The following is a 17,129-nucleotide window of genomic DNA, read 5'->3' on the forward strand; positions in this document are numbered from 1 at the left end:
ACATAGCAAGAATCTAGCAAAGTGACGTCTTAAGCAATGAAATAAACAATTGTCACATCATCTGTTTGAGAACCAAATTATTTAGCTAAGAAAAAGGTGTTCCTCTGGTTAAAAAGAATGACACAAGAGATTGTGTCAAAGATTGGTGACAGCTTCTGCTTACTAGAGTCACGAGCAGTAACAAAATAAAAGTAACAGAACTCCTACTGGCCACTGTTTTCAAACAGTGGTGACAGATAGAACAGAGAATGAAATTTCCTCAGTGCCACAGCATATCATTATTGCAACTTTGCAAGAACCATGATGTGGAACTGGAGAGACAAAGGACTTTGATTAGAGAAGACCCAGAACACATCTATGCTGAACACCCTAACCAAGTGAAAACCCCCCAGTGATTGCTGAGTAAATGAAAGCCAAAGCTACAGCGCTGCTGGAAGCCTGGGGCTGTGCCTCAGGTCGTGCTCAGACAAGCAGCCACACAGAGCCCAGGACCAAGAATTCTTATCCAGAGCAGATTAGGCAAGGTCTGTGCCTATTTGCAAGGGTTAATGAACCTGAAGAACTGCTGGCCTCTCGTGGAAAATTCTGCAGCTGCTCCTGAAAGCTGCCCTTTGCCAGCTGCTTGTCCAGGTGCCAGCACTAAGCCAAGCTCTTCTCTCAGACACGGGCAGTGGCCACAACAGGGGCTGCTGGCATAGGCACAGCTGGACTCTGCCATGGTCTTGGTCTGCAAAACACTGGAGCAGATCAGCAAAGAATATGGGAAGTTCACTGCTGTGTGTCATGGTTTCACATCACAGTCATCAGGAGTGTCCTTCACTAAGCATCCTTCAGGTAAGGTGAAAGACTTTGTCAAAATTAGTCCAACTTCCTTCTGAAAGTCAAAAGACCTCAGAACACTTGAGAGCAGCACATGGGAGTTTAAATATAGAGTTTCAGCTCTCATGGAGTAAACAACAGGTGCAAGGTGGGTTTTTTTTAACTTCCTTGGCTATTCTGAAGGTTTGTGTGCTTGGATCCGTACCTGAAGACATTTATTTGCTAAGAAGCTTGAGAATTTATCCTGGTTTTTCCTAGCTCACAAGTTGAAGCTGTGATAGGTGGCAGATGCAGGGCTTTGTTTCCCATCTAGACAACAAATTGTCATTACAAAAAGGGCCCAAGTCCTTACAAACAAACAATGTTGATTACTGAAAGTAGTTTAAAGTTATTGCTTTCTTCAGTCTCATTGATCCTGAATGCATATGCACAAAGGGAAGAGCTCCAGACGTGGCACTCGCAGGTACAAATGTGTCCAGAACGTTTCTTCTGCAGGCAGCTCTTCATCACCTGCCAGTGCCAGTTGCCCAAAGGTGTGTCATAGACTGATGTTTTCTTGCTCATTTTTCAAGAAATTTTATTAATGAAAGTCAGGTTCAACTTCTTCAAAAAGCTGAACAGATCTCAAAGGGTCTGTCTCAAGATTAAGGGAAGTTTTCAAACACACCCAAAAACACCACCTCTTCCCCGACAGCACTTTTGATTAATAAGATGAAACAAATCTGTTAATCTGTTTTACAGGTTTACAAAAGATAACAGCTTAAGAAATGTTCTATTTATTTGTCTCTCCCAAACAGAAGGAAAATGTAGATTTAAATTTTTGCAAGATCAAAGTTTGCAATGAGAACAGCAAGTGAAACACAGAACTCCTCTGATATTCTGGTGAAATTTGCCACAAAGGCCTAAGGAGAAAGTCCTGACAGACCTTGACTCAAGGAATGCCAGCACCATTATCTGTGTTGCAGAAAGCCAATGTTTTTTTGTGGCATAGCAGTTTAGCAGAGCTGGACTAGAAATTGAGTTGAAATATGTTCACCAGCTGCAGGACTAACAGAAAATTTTTTCAACCCTCTTAAGAACCACTTGAGTACCAGCCACCAGGAAAACAAAGGTTTATCTTTAAATATTTTAGCCTTCCTAGCAGTATCACCTCTGAGTTCTTCAAAGGAAATCCACATATTTATGATGTTGATGGAATGACCTTCATTTCCTACCTAGCTGACAGGGCTATTGCATCTGTACCATGAATTCCATGAATAAAACAAAATTATACACTGAAGAAAAACAAGGCAGTAAATTTGGATTCTTTTCTAATATAATGATATGAGCAAATACTGAGAGACTGAGAAGCAGAAAAAAGAAACTTATTTACATATTCATTGAGTAATTTGTATAATCAGAAGATTTAAAAGGTCATTACCGGAACACCTGCCTGTTAACAGATGTAGAAGAATGAAGGCCAAAGAACACAGTTTTTATAAAGATGTTGATAGATAAACAGTTGGCAGATTTGCAGCTACCTGCTGGGGCAGCATTAGTTCCTTTGGTCAGGCCACTGTTGTGGATGAGGTACATCTGGAACTCATGAATCCATGCACACACTGACTGTCCTGTTGCAAAGCTTGCCAGTTGTTTATTAAGAACTGCACTGCTTTTAAATATCAACATTCCACCTAAAACAGCTTTTATCCAGTAGGGAAGTTTTATGTACCAAGGTCAAGCATGAGTCTGATGTTTGCAGTGACAGCAGATATTGAAAAAACCTTACAGTCTCTTCCCATGGAAAGAAAACCAGCAGAGTAGATGCTTGTTTAGACAGATGGGAGATACAGCTTTGCACAAATCCTAATCAATAATGAAGAGTCTGTTTTAATTTGGCCAGATTGGTTAACTTCAGTGTCAGTGCCCCTCAGTAACACTGGAGACTCAATAGCCATTTGCACAGGCCCACCCTGAGAATCACTTCACTGTACATAACCAAGAGCTTCATGTCCAGGTCTCCAGGTCTAAGCTGGAGGATGAGACTTTGGTCTGTGGCTCAATTGTTTTTTGGAGATTCCTATTAAATCTCCTAAACCAGACAAAAGTAAAGCATCAGGAGCTGTGGTTCTGGCTCAGATAAATTCCTTCACAGTAGCTGGTATAGGGCGGTATTTCAGATTTGTGCTGGAGACAGTGCTGATAACACAGGGATGTTTCAGCTACTGCTGAGCAGGGCTTACACAGCATCGTGGCCTCTCTGCTTCTCACCCCACCTCTAAGGAGGCTGGGCAGGCACCAGGAGTGTGGAGGGGACACAGCTGGGACAGGGGACCCCAAGTGACCAAAGGGATTCTCACACCATCTGGCACCATGCTCAGCAATAAACTGGGGGGAGGTTGTGCAAAGGGCACTGCCCAAGGACTGGCTGGATGGTTTTATTTCCCTTTCTTTTTATCTCTTTTCCTCACAACTTGAAAAAGTACTATTATTTTTACTTAATTATTCAACTGTTTCTTTTTGACTTGTGTCCTTTCAGTCCTGCCCCCATGTCTGAAGGGGTGGAGGTAGTGAGGGAGCAGCTGGGTGCTGCCTGGCTGCTGGCTGGGCTTGAACCACCCCATGAGCTCAGACAGGCAATTTACAGGTATCTCCATTAAGGCAAAATAACATCCTGCAATGAGCATTCTTTTAGTCTTGGTGATGCCTCAGGTTTTAGCTTTTATATTTTTCAGATTCTGTACTGCTTTAGTTTGTAGTTCTGAGCTTCATATTAGGGGATGGTAAGGTCTCTTCACAGACTAGGGAGACAAAACAATTCCTTCTCTAGCTGGGGACCAAGGACAACCGACCCAAATCTCAGGCCCAAGATAAACAATGTGGACTGAAGAGAGAAAAACAAGAAGGATGGGACTTCATGGGCTGGAGCTGTAATTGGACAATTAACTCCAATGTGCAAATGGACCAGAACTTCTAAAAGTGAGAGACCTCGTGACTGGTCGTGCATTTGGGTCCATCTTGGGTGTAGCCCTGGCTGGGCTCTTGTACTACCCAAGGTGTAGCACACCTTTTAATAAATACCTACTTTATTCCTTTAATACTGTCTAGCCTCTATTCTAGGTCAGCCTTCCGAAGGCATCATTGGGAGAGAATCTGATTGCAAGAAGAAAATGAAATAAGTGGCTTAGATGCCTGCATTATCTGTATCCTTAGTACTAACTGATCAAAATAGCTATAATTTTAAAAATAGTTAAATATAAACCAATTTATATATTACTCAAGCCTATGTTTAATACTTAAGACACTTCCCCCCCCAGTGTACTGGGGACTGAATCACCTGAATATTCAAGTCATGAGGAGGCTCAGGGGAGAATCTGGTCCAATCCCCAGCTCAGCAGGGTTAACTCCAAAGCTATGACACCATGGAAGGTCAGAGCCCTCCTCCCTTGTCAGCCAAGTTCTGCACATCTCCAAGGATGGGTATTCCACAGGCTTTCTGAGCAACCTCTTCCAGTTCCATTTCTCTCTCATAATGATTGTTTTTCACATCCAACAAGAAATTCTCTTGCTCAAGTTGTTTCTGTAGCCTCATATTCTCCTCCAGTCATCTCTGGGGAAAGTGTTTCCTTTACCCTCCTGCAGGCGCCTGTGTGGGTGGTGCAGGATTTGTCCATCAGCTCCAGGTCTTTGCTGAACATCAGGAGATGCTCCTTGGTGTCAGCTGTGGCTCCCAGCTGCTGTCACCTGCCATCAGTCCGAGGCTGCTGCTCACCCTGTCACCAACCAGCCCTGGCAGCAGGGCCTGCCCTCAGCAGTGCCACAGCCACAGCTGCCAATCTCATCCCTTAGCAGATTATTCCTCCACTCTGATGGTCCAGCCAGTTTTCCACTCATCTTCCAAGTCTACCCATCCATCCCATCTCTCTCTAGTTTGGCTGCAAGGATACTGTGTAAGACTATGTAAAAGTCTTTGCCAAGGATAGGAAACAGGACATGCTGTGCTCTCTCTTCTTGTCCAAAAGGGAGGGAAGTCAGGCTGGTAAGGCAGAGTTTGCCCCTGATAAAGTCATGATGGCTATTCCCAATCACCATTTTGACCCTCACACATCTCAAAGTAAGATTCATTTCCATAACCCCTAGGAATGTGCTGTAGTCCTCCCAGGAACTGAGGTTCCATGCAACCTCAGCCCCAAGAGTATCTATGATACAGTTATTATTTGTTTTACAAAAACAAAGATACAAAAATACTGATTTTACACTCTTCCCCAAGAAGACATTTTTATACAGAACAACCCCTTTGCAGCTGTTGAAAAATCTTTACTATTACATAATTTCTGTACACTCTTTTATACATTTTGCTTGCTTTAAATGTACAGAATAACAGAAAACAGTTTTAAGCAATTCACAAGTTTACAAGGTAAGTTTTTTACAAAGCAATACACCTTCCCTTAATTTTCATGACAAAAGCTTCTGCGTGGTCAAGGATTCAAAAACTCATCCAAAATTTTCAGAGATGATTCACACAGGAATCTGAAATGCCATAAAACAATGCATAACAGAATTAGAAATGCTAAATGCCAAATCAATCCTTAACTATTTGATGCTCGGAGTACAGCTACCATATGATTTCTTTGACCAGTTAGTCCATATTAGTTTATTAAAATGCCTTTACAAATTACTTTTGAAATAGCTGGATTAATTTTCTTTCAACTTTTCCATTTTTCTCCTGATCATCTGTCTCTAGAATAACCAACAGCAAAGCAGTTTAAATTACTATGTCAATTCAAGCACATTTTCTAATATTTCATCATCTAGTTAAAGAACCCACTTGTTTTCTGCACAGCATAGTCACTCTTTTGTTCAAACAAAACAGTGAAATCCTTTACAAGAAATTCATTCTAAGACCACTTTTCATTCATTTACTTTCTTCATTTCTCCCTCACTCTTCAATCTTTATAATTTTTCTTCTCACCTGTGCCAACTTTTTTCCAAGCCTAAGCTTTCAATCTTATCCTTATTAGCAACAACTGCCCCCTCGAGCTGCCCTCACTCTCCTCAGCCCTGCTCTGACTCTGATCTCTGATCCCTCTCTGCAGTGCCACAGCCTTTAAGCCAGGATGAAACTCCAGCCTCAACTAAAGGTAGTGTACAAGGTTCTACAGATTTCGGAGAATTAGTTATGTTCTGTGGGTGTAGGCACAATGCTGCTTTGTATAAATTTGATTTCCTAGCAGTTTAAGGCTAAAATACCAATGGATTTGTAATGTGGGACCACTGGCACATTGGCCAAAAGCCATCACTTGGGCTAACTCTGCTCCTCCCAAACAGAAAAGCTGAAGTCAGTTTTACCAAGTACCTTCCTAGGGAACTTAAAGATGGGAGGCAGAGAAATCATACCTAGAGTTATACACCAAAAAACTCAAGAGCAATAATTTACAGATGCAATGAGAATGCAATTAAGAATTTGGGAGCTAGCTAAATGATAATACAAAACAAAAAATTTCAGCACAGCAATTAGCTAAATTTAAATTCTGATATTAATATATCAAAATGCTAAATAAAGTAAATACACAGTATTAAGTAAAAGTTATTACCCCATAGCACATTAGGTTTTACAGAATGTGAGCCATTTTTCTCTAGTCTCAAACGACTGCATTGACAGCTTTATCTGCATTTTTTGTTAGGCATAAATATTTGCATTTTATAAACTAATGTGTGTGCCATTACTCTTGAGGAAATTGTCTCAATACACAGTATGTTGTCCAGAATTTTTAAATACACTGAACAGCATTTTTAAGATACAGACCCCCAGGACCATCTGAAACCACTAGCTCAGCTGAAGAGGGAAAAGTAAATTGCAGTGAAAAGTTTTGCTTCTGAATTAGTGCACCAATTCCTTGTATAAGGGCAGCACCTTAATTACCACACCAGACAGCTTTATTTTTTTTTTTTTACTTTCATTGCTAATATGTAAAAGATTACTCCTAAGTCTGAAGTTAAGATGCTGGCACAGAATGCCAGTTCTCTTGGGAAATTAAAGAATGTCACCATTTCCTGGTACACCTGGGTATTGAATAAAATAATCCCTCAAGGAGTTATTAGGAGCTAATGCATTCAGAAGCAAAAAATAGTAATACTATTAAGAATGAGTTAAAACCCAGTAAGGTCTTTTAGCTAGCAGCAGCACAGTAATGTGTGTTAGAGGACTGTCTTCAAATTAATGCCCAGAGATGTAGCTTGCAGCATACCATAACAAAATTTGGTGTTTGGTAAGCAGAGTAGGATGATAAAATAGTTTACAAACAATAGGGCATGTTTTAGAGCATGTATAATCACATTTTAGCTGCATTAGCACACAAGCTGCAGAGCACTACAAATGGCACATCAGAAGCCACCAGAGGCCCAGCCCAGTGTGACATTCTGTCCTAGCTGGGAGACTGTAAACACACTTCAATTCATGGTGCAAACCTGATCACTGCATAACTCCCTCCAAACCTCTTTCCAGCATCAATTATTTTACCCTTCTGGACAGAAAAATTCCCCAACATAACTGTACAAATATGAACCCCCCCCCCAGATTCTGCAAAGCTGTGTGATAGCTTCTGAAATTTATCATAATGCAATTCCAATTCATAGAAAAAGTCTTCCCATTACCATATTCATATCCCTAACCCTTGAATTTTGTCTGCAACTGCCTCCTGGGTTGGTATTACACAAAGGCAGCCACTCATATATCACAAAATTAAAACACCGTGTAGCATCTTCCACTCTTCATCTGCCCCAACATGCAGGTTGATTTGTCCCAGTTCACTGGGCAGAGACAATCATATAGATTCATAAAGCAATTATCTGTGTTCTCACTGAAATTTATAGTCACTAGTGCTCTCAAGTGGCAGCAATTATTCACTTTAATGTGCCTATTTATTTAATCATGTTAAGATTCACTTTAATTTCACAGCTTTTTTTACTGTCTTGATTAGAAGAAGTGCAAACTGAAACACGATACCCTGCTGCTCTCCTTCTTTTCCACATAGTTATTATTATTATTATTGTTAAAAATATTCTAGCAGGGCACTTGGCAACCCATTGTAAAATAATTTCAAGGGGAAAAGAATGGGGTTTTGTTTATTTGTGTTTGATTTTGTTTCTAAGCAAAGTCCTGACCAAAGGACATTTTGTTCACAGCCAAGCCAACTCTGCAGCTTTCCTGCAGGTCTCTTTTTGGTACTGAAGGGACCCAGAGCACCATCCTCTGGATGGAGGCACAGCTCAGCCACCAATGCCTTTGTCAAGTCACTAAAATGCCAGAGAACAAAGTGCCCCAAGCCAGAGATACATGAGAAGAGCACACTGGGGAAGAGCTGTGCAAGAAACTGTTGAGTAAATGAAGCTCCTATACAATGAGGATCCTTTACAATGGGGTTTTTGGCTTGTTTGGGAGTCTCCGGTTTGGTTTTTTTATTTTAAAGTCTGTCTACATCCATTGTTTGACTCAATAGTACGGATCACTAGTTTGAAGAATGAAAGACTACAAAGGCCTCTGCATGTTCAGACCTCTGTGGTGCATTGCAAACTTTCTCAGAAATTTTGGATTAATGTTCATAACCCCAGTCTGGTTTCTCCACATTCTGTATTTGTGTGCCCTTTGCACACTTTTTGATTCCATGGGCAGTTCAATAACTAGGCAGAAATCAGATGTTCACAAATTTTAAGACTTAAGCAAGTTTGAGACACCAAAGGCTAAAGCATTCATCATGATTCTCTCAACAGGCCTGAGATAACTGATTGCAAATACAATGCAGCCAATCACTTCCAAAAAACTTTTCACAAAAGATACACAAGATAGGACACTTGAAATCCACCCCCCACCAAAAAGAGCAAAATAAAATCACCTGTGGAAAGGTCTCAAAGTCATTGTTATATTCAGTTAAATTTTTACTGTCTGCATAGGTTTGGATTCATATGCCTAATGCTAAAGTGGGAGAAAAATCTCCTAGTAATAAGAATTACTAACTGGACTATTTGCTTTGTTCTACCCCTGCTGCAAACAGACCTGGATTTCAGAAGTGAATCCTGCAATATACAGGATCAAGTGATAACACATTCAAATTAAATGAAAATAGCCTGAAGCTAAATATGTAAAAATTGCAATCACAGCAGATATAAGGGCAGGAAATTTAATACTATGCTGGGCTCAATAGCTCCCACTTCCCCCCCCAGTATTTTAAACCTTGCAATCAATCACTCAGAACACTCTAACAGTGTTATGTAAGTACAGAACAGAGCCAATTATTGCAGAGAGGGGATAGGAGAGCTCAGTATTCCATTCCTACAGCACACTCACCTTTCAGTGCCTCTGGATTCTCCTGTGGCAGCATCCTTGCATATTAGCAGCTTCCTTTGAATGGCAGGTGCAATATCCTTTAGAACTGAAGTTTTGTGCTTACCTATTTGAAATGAGTTGAAATGTTGGACAAAAATAATAATTTATCAAACAAAAAAACAGCCCCACCCTTCCATATTTTCATAGAATAACTTTAAACACAAAAAATTGCTTAATGGAAGATTAGATATTAAATTGGATTTTCACTGTCCTGAATTAACTACTGTGTATTTCAATGCAGTAGCAAAAAGAAAGATGGAAAAAGGACAAAAATGTTTTAACTGACCTTTAATTATAATCACAATGCAGACAGTAGCTGTTAGACTAAAAATCCCTTCAATTTCTTCAGAGAGAATGCACTCCATTAATTCATTTAAAACTGACCTAAGGAAAAAAATAAAGAAAAAATATGTTATAAATCACATTTCTTTCAAAATAGAACTGAACAGAACATGTTTGTAATTATGCTAGTCTGCCAGCACAGCTTCAAAGATAGCATGCAGGACAAATCAGTGTGACTGGGTAACTGAAAACCATGCGCTGCCTCTGGATCTGAGAATATCAAAGCATGGTAAATTGCTTGGGAAGAAAATGAAAAAGTCTGCAAACAGAAAAAGTGGCTGCTAAGAGAAGTGAAGAGCTTGTGGTACATTTTAGAAAAGTCAATCCATGAAAAAACTACTGGTTCTACTGGAATTTAATTCCCAGAATTTCCTGAAATTTCAAACTCAAATTTCTACAGAAGTTTGAAAAAATATATTCTATGACTCCATTGGTTTGCTAGTACCTACTCAGGCTTAATTAACATTTTGATCTTAAATGTGTTTCTCATAAATATTAAAGTAGATGTTTTTCCAATTACAACCCAGTGAAGATCATTTATAACTAAACAATGCTCCGAAACATGTCCAAGCAACATTTTAGTTACTGAAACTATGGACAGAATAACAGAACCAGGACAGCAGCTCCATGTAAAATACTAACTCAGTATGTATCTTAAGAAATTTTGTGACTTCTAACAAGAGATGAAAGTATTACCAGTTAACTTTAGTGGTGTTTTGGGATATATGTCAAGGTAAGAGAAATTAAATGAGTCTCAGATGGGGTCCAGCAACCAAACTAAACTGCAGTAGGGAATAAGTCAATAGCACAGAATGGAAACTAATTGGTCATTAGTGTTTGTAGTAAAAAACCCAAATTTAACTCAGAAGCAATTCTCAAAACCAGAGAAAAATAAAAGAACAAGAGGGATAAAACAGGAGATGGAAGAGATCCATAATCCTGATACTCGTCAGAGCACAAAGCAAAATGCTCTTGTGAAGAACTAAAGGGAAAACTGAGAGCAGCAATGTTACAGAAACTTTCCCAAACATATTTCAAAAAACCTTTAGCAATAGTATTATCTGTTATGAAAACTGAACATCAAAGATTGCCAGTCCTGACTTCAATTGTTCTTCAGGCTTTTTATTGTGCTAAGATATCAAAATGAAATATGCAGTTAAGAACCAATTCAGTAAAAACATTTTGCAGAAATTCAAATACTGCTTCTAAGAGCTGAGAAAGATGAAAAATCTTTAGCTCCAGAAATAAGCATTATGAAGTTGCTCATGCATTGCTTCAGTTTCATTGTATCATTGGGGACTAATGTGACCAAGTATTGATTCCATTTCACCCTGCTCTTAAATTGCTAATGGACAGAACTGGGATCAGAGTCCTGACTTGGTTGTTATCATTGTTTGGGTCACTAAGCACACCCTTAACCTCCATGAAGGAACACTGGAATTTCATCAACCTGTAACAAGACTCACTGAAGCTGCCTTTCCCCACCTCCCTCTGAAAAAGGGTCATATGAGCCTGCAGGCAAAGATAAAATAGAACAGAACAATAAACTATTTAAAAATACATAGAAGGTTCAGAGGTAAGTAATTGGCTCCTACACAGATAGTTCCCTACTAAAATGAAGGATACTCACACAATTGGACAGATATTGCCAAGCCTCCCAGTATTATCACTGCTAGGGGGATTGAAATTCAATGCTAGAGACTGGTTAGAGCTGAAAATGAAACAGGTTCTGCAGAACTCAGAGCAAGATGACTCTGAGCTCACAGAGCAGAAGCTCACATCAGATTTCGTAATGTCAGAGGCTTTCATGTTGACATAAAGATCTCTGAAATACTGAGCCATTCACTACTGGACTCTGGTTATGGCCTACCAATACAGATTTATAAAAAAAGCCTTAAAAGTAGTCTCAATTCTGAGGCACCAGTAGAACCAGATGGAAATTATCTCCAAATCTTTAACCCAAAAAGATAAATACTAGAAGATTCATTTTTTCCCAAGTACACAGAAACAATTTGGCCCAAACTTGCAGTTTTCTCCACCAAGAATGGACAAGATTCACCTTGATTACTACAAGAAAAAGTTTCAGAAGAATTAACTGATTTTCTGCATCTCTTTTGAAAAAAGATGTGTAAAATAATTGTTTCACTAGAAGAGAACACCTTGAGCTGCTGCCTCATGGCAAGATATGAAAAAAAACCACCTCATAACAGCAGACAGGGATAGTCAGTGCCTGTCAGATGAGGAAAGAAGAGGAATTAGTTGTGGTAAGTCAGGGAGAGCAATAGGACTTCTAAGTCCCTTTATAATTTAAAACGAGTCTAGTGTGTAGAGTCCTGTTAAGAAAAATTGCATATGAACAAACCATGAAAAATGATATTCAGTTGTGACAATTTTAGAAGATATTTAGGGCCCCCACTAAATAGAGCAAATACCCTCCCAGTTTAAGTGTTAAAAAATAAATAGCATAAGCTCTCTTTTGGAGGCTTTCAGCACTCAGATACTTTCTATTTTTGAATGTTGTGACTTTAATGCAGCCACAGGTACGTGTCATTTCATTGCAGATGTTCAATCAAAGGATTAATTCTATTTCTGGCAAATATTTTGTCTCATCTTAACATCTCTGTGTTGAGGGGACTCAGCTTTATAAGTATCTTATGAAAGAAGCAAGCCAAGATGTATGATTTAAAAACTCATAATGATTAACAGTCTTGTAAATAAGAATTCTTGGTTAAAAAAAGGACTCAACCCCAGCAATCAATACCTACAGGCAATATGTCAAGAAAAAGGGATTATTAAATAGTCCAGATAAATTTAGAAAGCAACTGGTTCTTCAAAATTTATTTGAATTTAGAAATTAAATTTTTAGTGATAACACATAAACTGTTCTATATTAGCAAAAATCTTGGAAAAATTAATATAGAAACATTTACCTGACAACATTAGCTGACTTCATAATTACAGCCATTAAACTGCTTGAGAGAGGGGGAAGGTCTGAAATAGTCTTTGGCATAGTCAAGTCTTTTTCACCGGAAGCCTAAAAAAGAAATAAGTCAACAACCATTGTAGCTCAAGAAAGATATGCATGCAGAATACTGTATTTCAACAATTACACTAACCAGGACCTGTCCTTAAACAATTGGAACATTCACAAGTATTCTTTGAGTGGCTTTAATTCAACTGTGTGGTGTCCAAATAAACAAAACTAATTTAAATTAGAAAGACTGAAACTAAACCACATGAACAGTATTTGTACCAAGGCAGATATTCTCTGCAGTTGCTGTCACCAGAAGTTTCACTTAACTACACTGGTGGTCACTCTTTACAAAGGCACAGCCTATTAAACACAAGTGAGTCCCCTCTGTGGCTCCAAGTTGAAATGTGCATCCATGATTTCTAAATGTCACTTCAGTGACAGTGATTTTCTGGATACCTGCTCTTTTTTGATATAAAGTTCTGAACAGATGACAAATACTTAGTTAGAACTGAAGTTACAACAACCTGGGGGCAGGGAAAAGCCCAGCTCAGATGAGTGACTGGAATGAACACTCAATCTAGGAGTATGAATCTCCAGTATATTCAAGCCCAGAAATGTTTCCTCTGCATCATCTGTAAAGAGCACCTGTCACCCACAGCCTCTCAGCTGATCCATCAATATCTGCAGGCCAACAGCTGGTACTGCTGCAGTGCCTCCTGTAACAGAACCTTGGAAGCTGCTCTGTGGTTCCTTCTGGCAACTGTTCCTTGCTCTGTTTCTGACACATCCAGAACCCACAGCAAAAGCACAGCCTCTACTAAAGAGCCTCTGCTCTTCCTTTTTAGTTCTCAAGGCTTCCAATCTTACTAATCATATTTGCTCCTAACACTACCTGCCTTATTAAAACAGGGTGGGAATGTTGCCCTTCTCCTTCAAGGACAGTAGTGGTTCCTGGGACTTTCAGAACATGAAATAACCTCTGTCAACACATTCTTTTCAGTATTAGAGACTCTTTCTTTACTTTCCAAAGCAATGCAGATCAGATATTTGGAAATCCTCTGCACAAAAAACCAAAGGAACCAAAACCAAGATGCAGCACATGAAATGTCTCTGTATGGAAGCAGAGAATGCACAAGTGATCACTGCCAAGCAGGGCATCAGCCTGCTTTGAAAGAGGGCTACAGAACCTTATGGGGCCATTCCAAGAGTAGGGAATGGAATCTGTCACACATCAGTGGTTCACTTCCCAAACTCCTTAATGCTGGGTGGGATGGAGTCAGGTAGGTTTAGAACAAGCCCTTGTCCTCCTCCTTTCCCTGAGCCCTAACTGCTGAACACAACATTGCATGGTGTGGCATAAGCCTTTGACCAGTTTGGGGCCATGGTCTCAGCTGTGTTCCCTCTTAGACTCTTGCCCACTGACAGCCTCACTTTTTTTTTTTTTTAGAGTGAAGGTGAAGGAACCTGGGAAATATTGACACTGTAAAGCACTGCTCAGCAACAGCCAAAACAAACTGGTGTGTCCTCAACAATGTCTTGGCCACAAATGCCAACCACAGCAGCACAGGGACTGCAGTGAGGAAAGCTGACTCCTTCCCAGCCAGAGCTAGTCTAACAGCACAGAGGGAATATCCCAGAATCCATGTTATTAATTCCCAACACTGCCTTACTGCTAAGTTCTCCTGTCAGAGGCAGATACTGAAATAGGTATCAGGACAAGTCTGTTCCTACACAGCTGTAGTCAGAAATCTGAAAGATGAACTCTAATGTGAAATTACAGCAAACAAAATTTCCTGTTTGTTCCATGCCAACACACACAAAATCCTCATCTGCAGTACAAAGATCAATTTTCTGAATAAAGCTCTGTCGTTCCAACATAAAATTTAAAAAGCAGAAGGTGTTAAATAGAAAAAAGAAAATCAGGATTAACTTTACCTTCTGTAGCACACAATTTATCTCTGCTACTATTGCAGCCAGGAGAGTGGAGAGTACACCCTGGTGAACTGCTGGGAATGTGGAATGCCCGCACTGCAGTGCATGGATGAATTCTCCAAGAGGCATCTGAATAGAGTGAATCAACTAAAACCAAAAAGAAAAACACATTGGTTTTTCAGACTGCTTGAGTATAAGTGAACTATACCAGCAAGCCTCTCTGTGAAGTGCAGACCCCACCTTGAAAGCTTTTGAGGTATTCTAGTCACTTGGGACCAGAGGGGGAATCAGCAACAACTGGGAAGTCTACTCATAAATCTGAGAAACAAAGAAAGCAGTGGCTCTTACAAATAGAACCAAATGTTTTTCAGAAGTCCTGAAAAGCACATCAGCAAATTTCCCAGTGATCCACCCATTTCACTACTATTTAGTATCTGCTTTAAAATACAAGTCTACTTTTCTGTGAAGGTGTGAGATTTTCAAGAATGTTAGAACATCATTCATATTTTGAAGTTGATATCATTCAGACTAAAAGAAATAAATAATAAAGAAAATTCTTCCTCCCTCCAAGATCATGATATATATAAACAAGTCCTTTTCTCTGGATTGAGGAAGTTCATCTAATTGTAGAGAAGATTAACAGCCTAGAAGTACCACCATGTTCCAGAATCACTGGCAACAGAATGCATTTGTTCTGCAATTTACTGGTTCTTCTGTCATGATGAGACCAAAATGGACAAAAAAAAATTGGTAACAAGAAAACTTGGAAAATTTAACTGAAAATTTAATCATGTATCTACCCAAACAGTTGGTAATAGCAAGGTAACAACCTCAAAGAATCTTAAGTATACCCCTTTGCATAAAAATTATGGATTCATTTGCACATTAGCAATTTGGACTGTAATATCATACCTGAATTCCTTTTTCCTGTTCTTTCTTAAGTCTATGTGCCACACATTCTAAAATTTTCTGAAAGACGTTCTGTAGAGTGTGGAAAAGATTTGTCACTTCCTCTGTCTCAGTATTTTGATTTAAAGAAGCTTCAATAATTTCCTTTAGAGCACACAGCAACACTGGAGCACAAAAGCCACCTCTCTCTAGAGAAAGAGATAAATGCCATAATGTGAAAGTTGTAATATTAATCAGGTACAAGCTTAGAATGAAATTCAGTTAGATACAATAAATAATGATAGTTTACAAGTGTAGACAATACATTTCATTTCTGAGCACCCTTAGCTGAAATTTTCATCCAGTCCAATTAACATTTTAAGTATGAATCCAGTGTTCCCTCCAAGTCTTAAAAGTTAGGGATTAACTAACTTGCTAATACAAGAAAAGCCAGCCAAGTATAAATGCAGATGTTGCTGTTAGTACAAAATAGAGCAAAAGAGGGTACCTGTTTGCATAATCTGAAGAGCCATTTCTAAAAGGTGTGCTTGAAATGTGACATTTCCCAGGCCCACCATTATGACATCTTTACACACTGTCAGGTAGGCCTAGAAGAGAGGTGCAAAATTATAGGAAACCCAAACTTCATGTAAAGTAATCATTCAGTAAAACTCAAAAATAATAAAACTACAAACTCTTAGCCAAGGTGTCCTGAGAGCTGGTGTACCCAACTGGAGTTACTCAGTTCACACCTGTTGAAAAGCATGAATTCCAACCAGTCCTTCAAATGCTTCCATTGCCCTTTCCTAACAGTAAATGGTTTCTCAAAAGGCAGTAAATCCTCTCTTTTTAACTCAGGCTCAGATCAAAGGCATTGATACTTATCATTTACTGAGGCAAAATATGACATCTCTCCCTGCCTTTAATAGCAAAATTAAAACCAGCAGACAAAAAGAGCTTTTCCCTACAGACACACAGTTGTTACATACTAAACAGATTATGAGATGGAAGTACAGACAGAGTGAGAACTTTTAATCAGTCTGTGTATATATGAGCTGGGGTGTTCAAAGACACTGACTGGGACCAAAGTTAGCTAAATCTTTCCTTTCACCAAAATCTGGTAAAAGCTCAGTGCTAAAATCCACCTTGGGTTAAATGAAATCTCAGAAGAATGCAACAGAAAACAGCTCAGAACTAGCTAAAATCTCACCCACATTGTAACATCAAATGCTTTCTTTGAAGGGCAAATCAGGATCAGGGGGAAGGGACACTGCAAGTGATGACACAAATGCCAGTGCAGTTTGTCTGCACACAAATTGCTACACCTACAGCTTTTCAAATTGAAAGCAGCTTGATTTATATTATAAGAATCATCTAACCTGGATAATAAATTCAGAAACATCACTGTGTTTTGAAATACCATCCTCTTGATCACTTGCTAATATAAAAGGTACAACTTGACTTTCTATCCAAGCACCTGTCTTCTTCAGAAGTGAAAGGTGATCTTCTCCTTCTTCAGAAAACTGAAAAAAAAACCAAAGGGAAGTTTACCAATTGTCTCTCCAGTTGTTTTGGAACTTCCTTATACTGTCAACTGTAACTCCAGCTTATTTTGGAAAGCTATGACCATACCTTATGCTGAAGATGAACAGTCAATCTGCAAAAGAGGCTGAAGGCTCTTAGGCTGGTTGCTTGATTCCAGCCACCAGAATCGGTTCCTTCCAGAACTGAGCCAAGAAACTTCTGAAATATCAATGTTTACATTTATATTTTTAAGAAAAACCTTTCAAATGCTTCTTTACTCAATTGCTT

General features: G+C 39.2%; 1 protein-coding gene across 1 annotated transcript in view; it reads right to left on the bottom strand.

The window, feature by feature from the left end:
* Positions 1-5,094: 5,094 nt before the first annotated feature.
* NCAPG2 (non-SMC condensin II complex subunit G2) overlaps positions 5,095-17,129 on the bottom strand; it is a 41,100-nt gene continuing 29,065 nt past the window's right edge. The window contains exons 19-27 of the mRNA XM_036406486.1: positions 16,950-17,060; positions 16,697-16,840; positions 15,826-15,925; positions 15,342-15,526; positions 14,433-14,576; positions 12,454-12,557; positions 9,468-9,565; positions 9,143-9,245; positions 5,095-5,328 (exon numbers count right to left, since the gene is read on the bottom strand). Coding sequence (XP_036262379.1) covers positions 5,277-5,328; positions 9,143-9,245; positions 9,468-9,565; positions 12,454-12,557; positions 14,433-14,576; positions 15,342-15,526; positions 15,826-15,925; positions 16,697-16,840; positions 16,950-17,060 — 1,041 coding nt within the window. The 3' untranslated portion in view covers positions 5,095-5,276. The remainder of the gene's footprint in view (positions 5,329-9,142; positions 9,246-9,467; positions 9,566-12,453; positions 12,558-14,432; positions 14,577-15,341; positions 15,527-15,825; positions 15,926-16,696; positions 16,841-16,949; positions 17,061-17,129) is intronic.

The sequence above is a fragment of the Molothrus ater genome, chromosome 1 (genome assembly GCF_012460135.2).
Source record: "Molothrus ater isolate BHLD 08-10-18 breed brown headed cowbird chromosome 1, BPBGC_Mater_1.1, whole genome shotgun sequence".
Lineage (NCBI taxonomy): Eukaryota > Metazoa > Chordata > Aves > Passeriformes > Icteridae > Molothrus > Molothrus ater.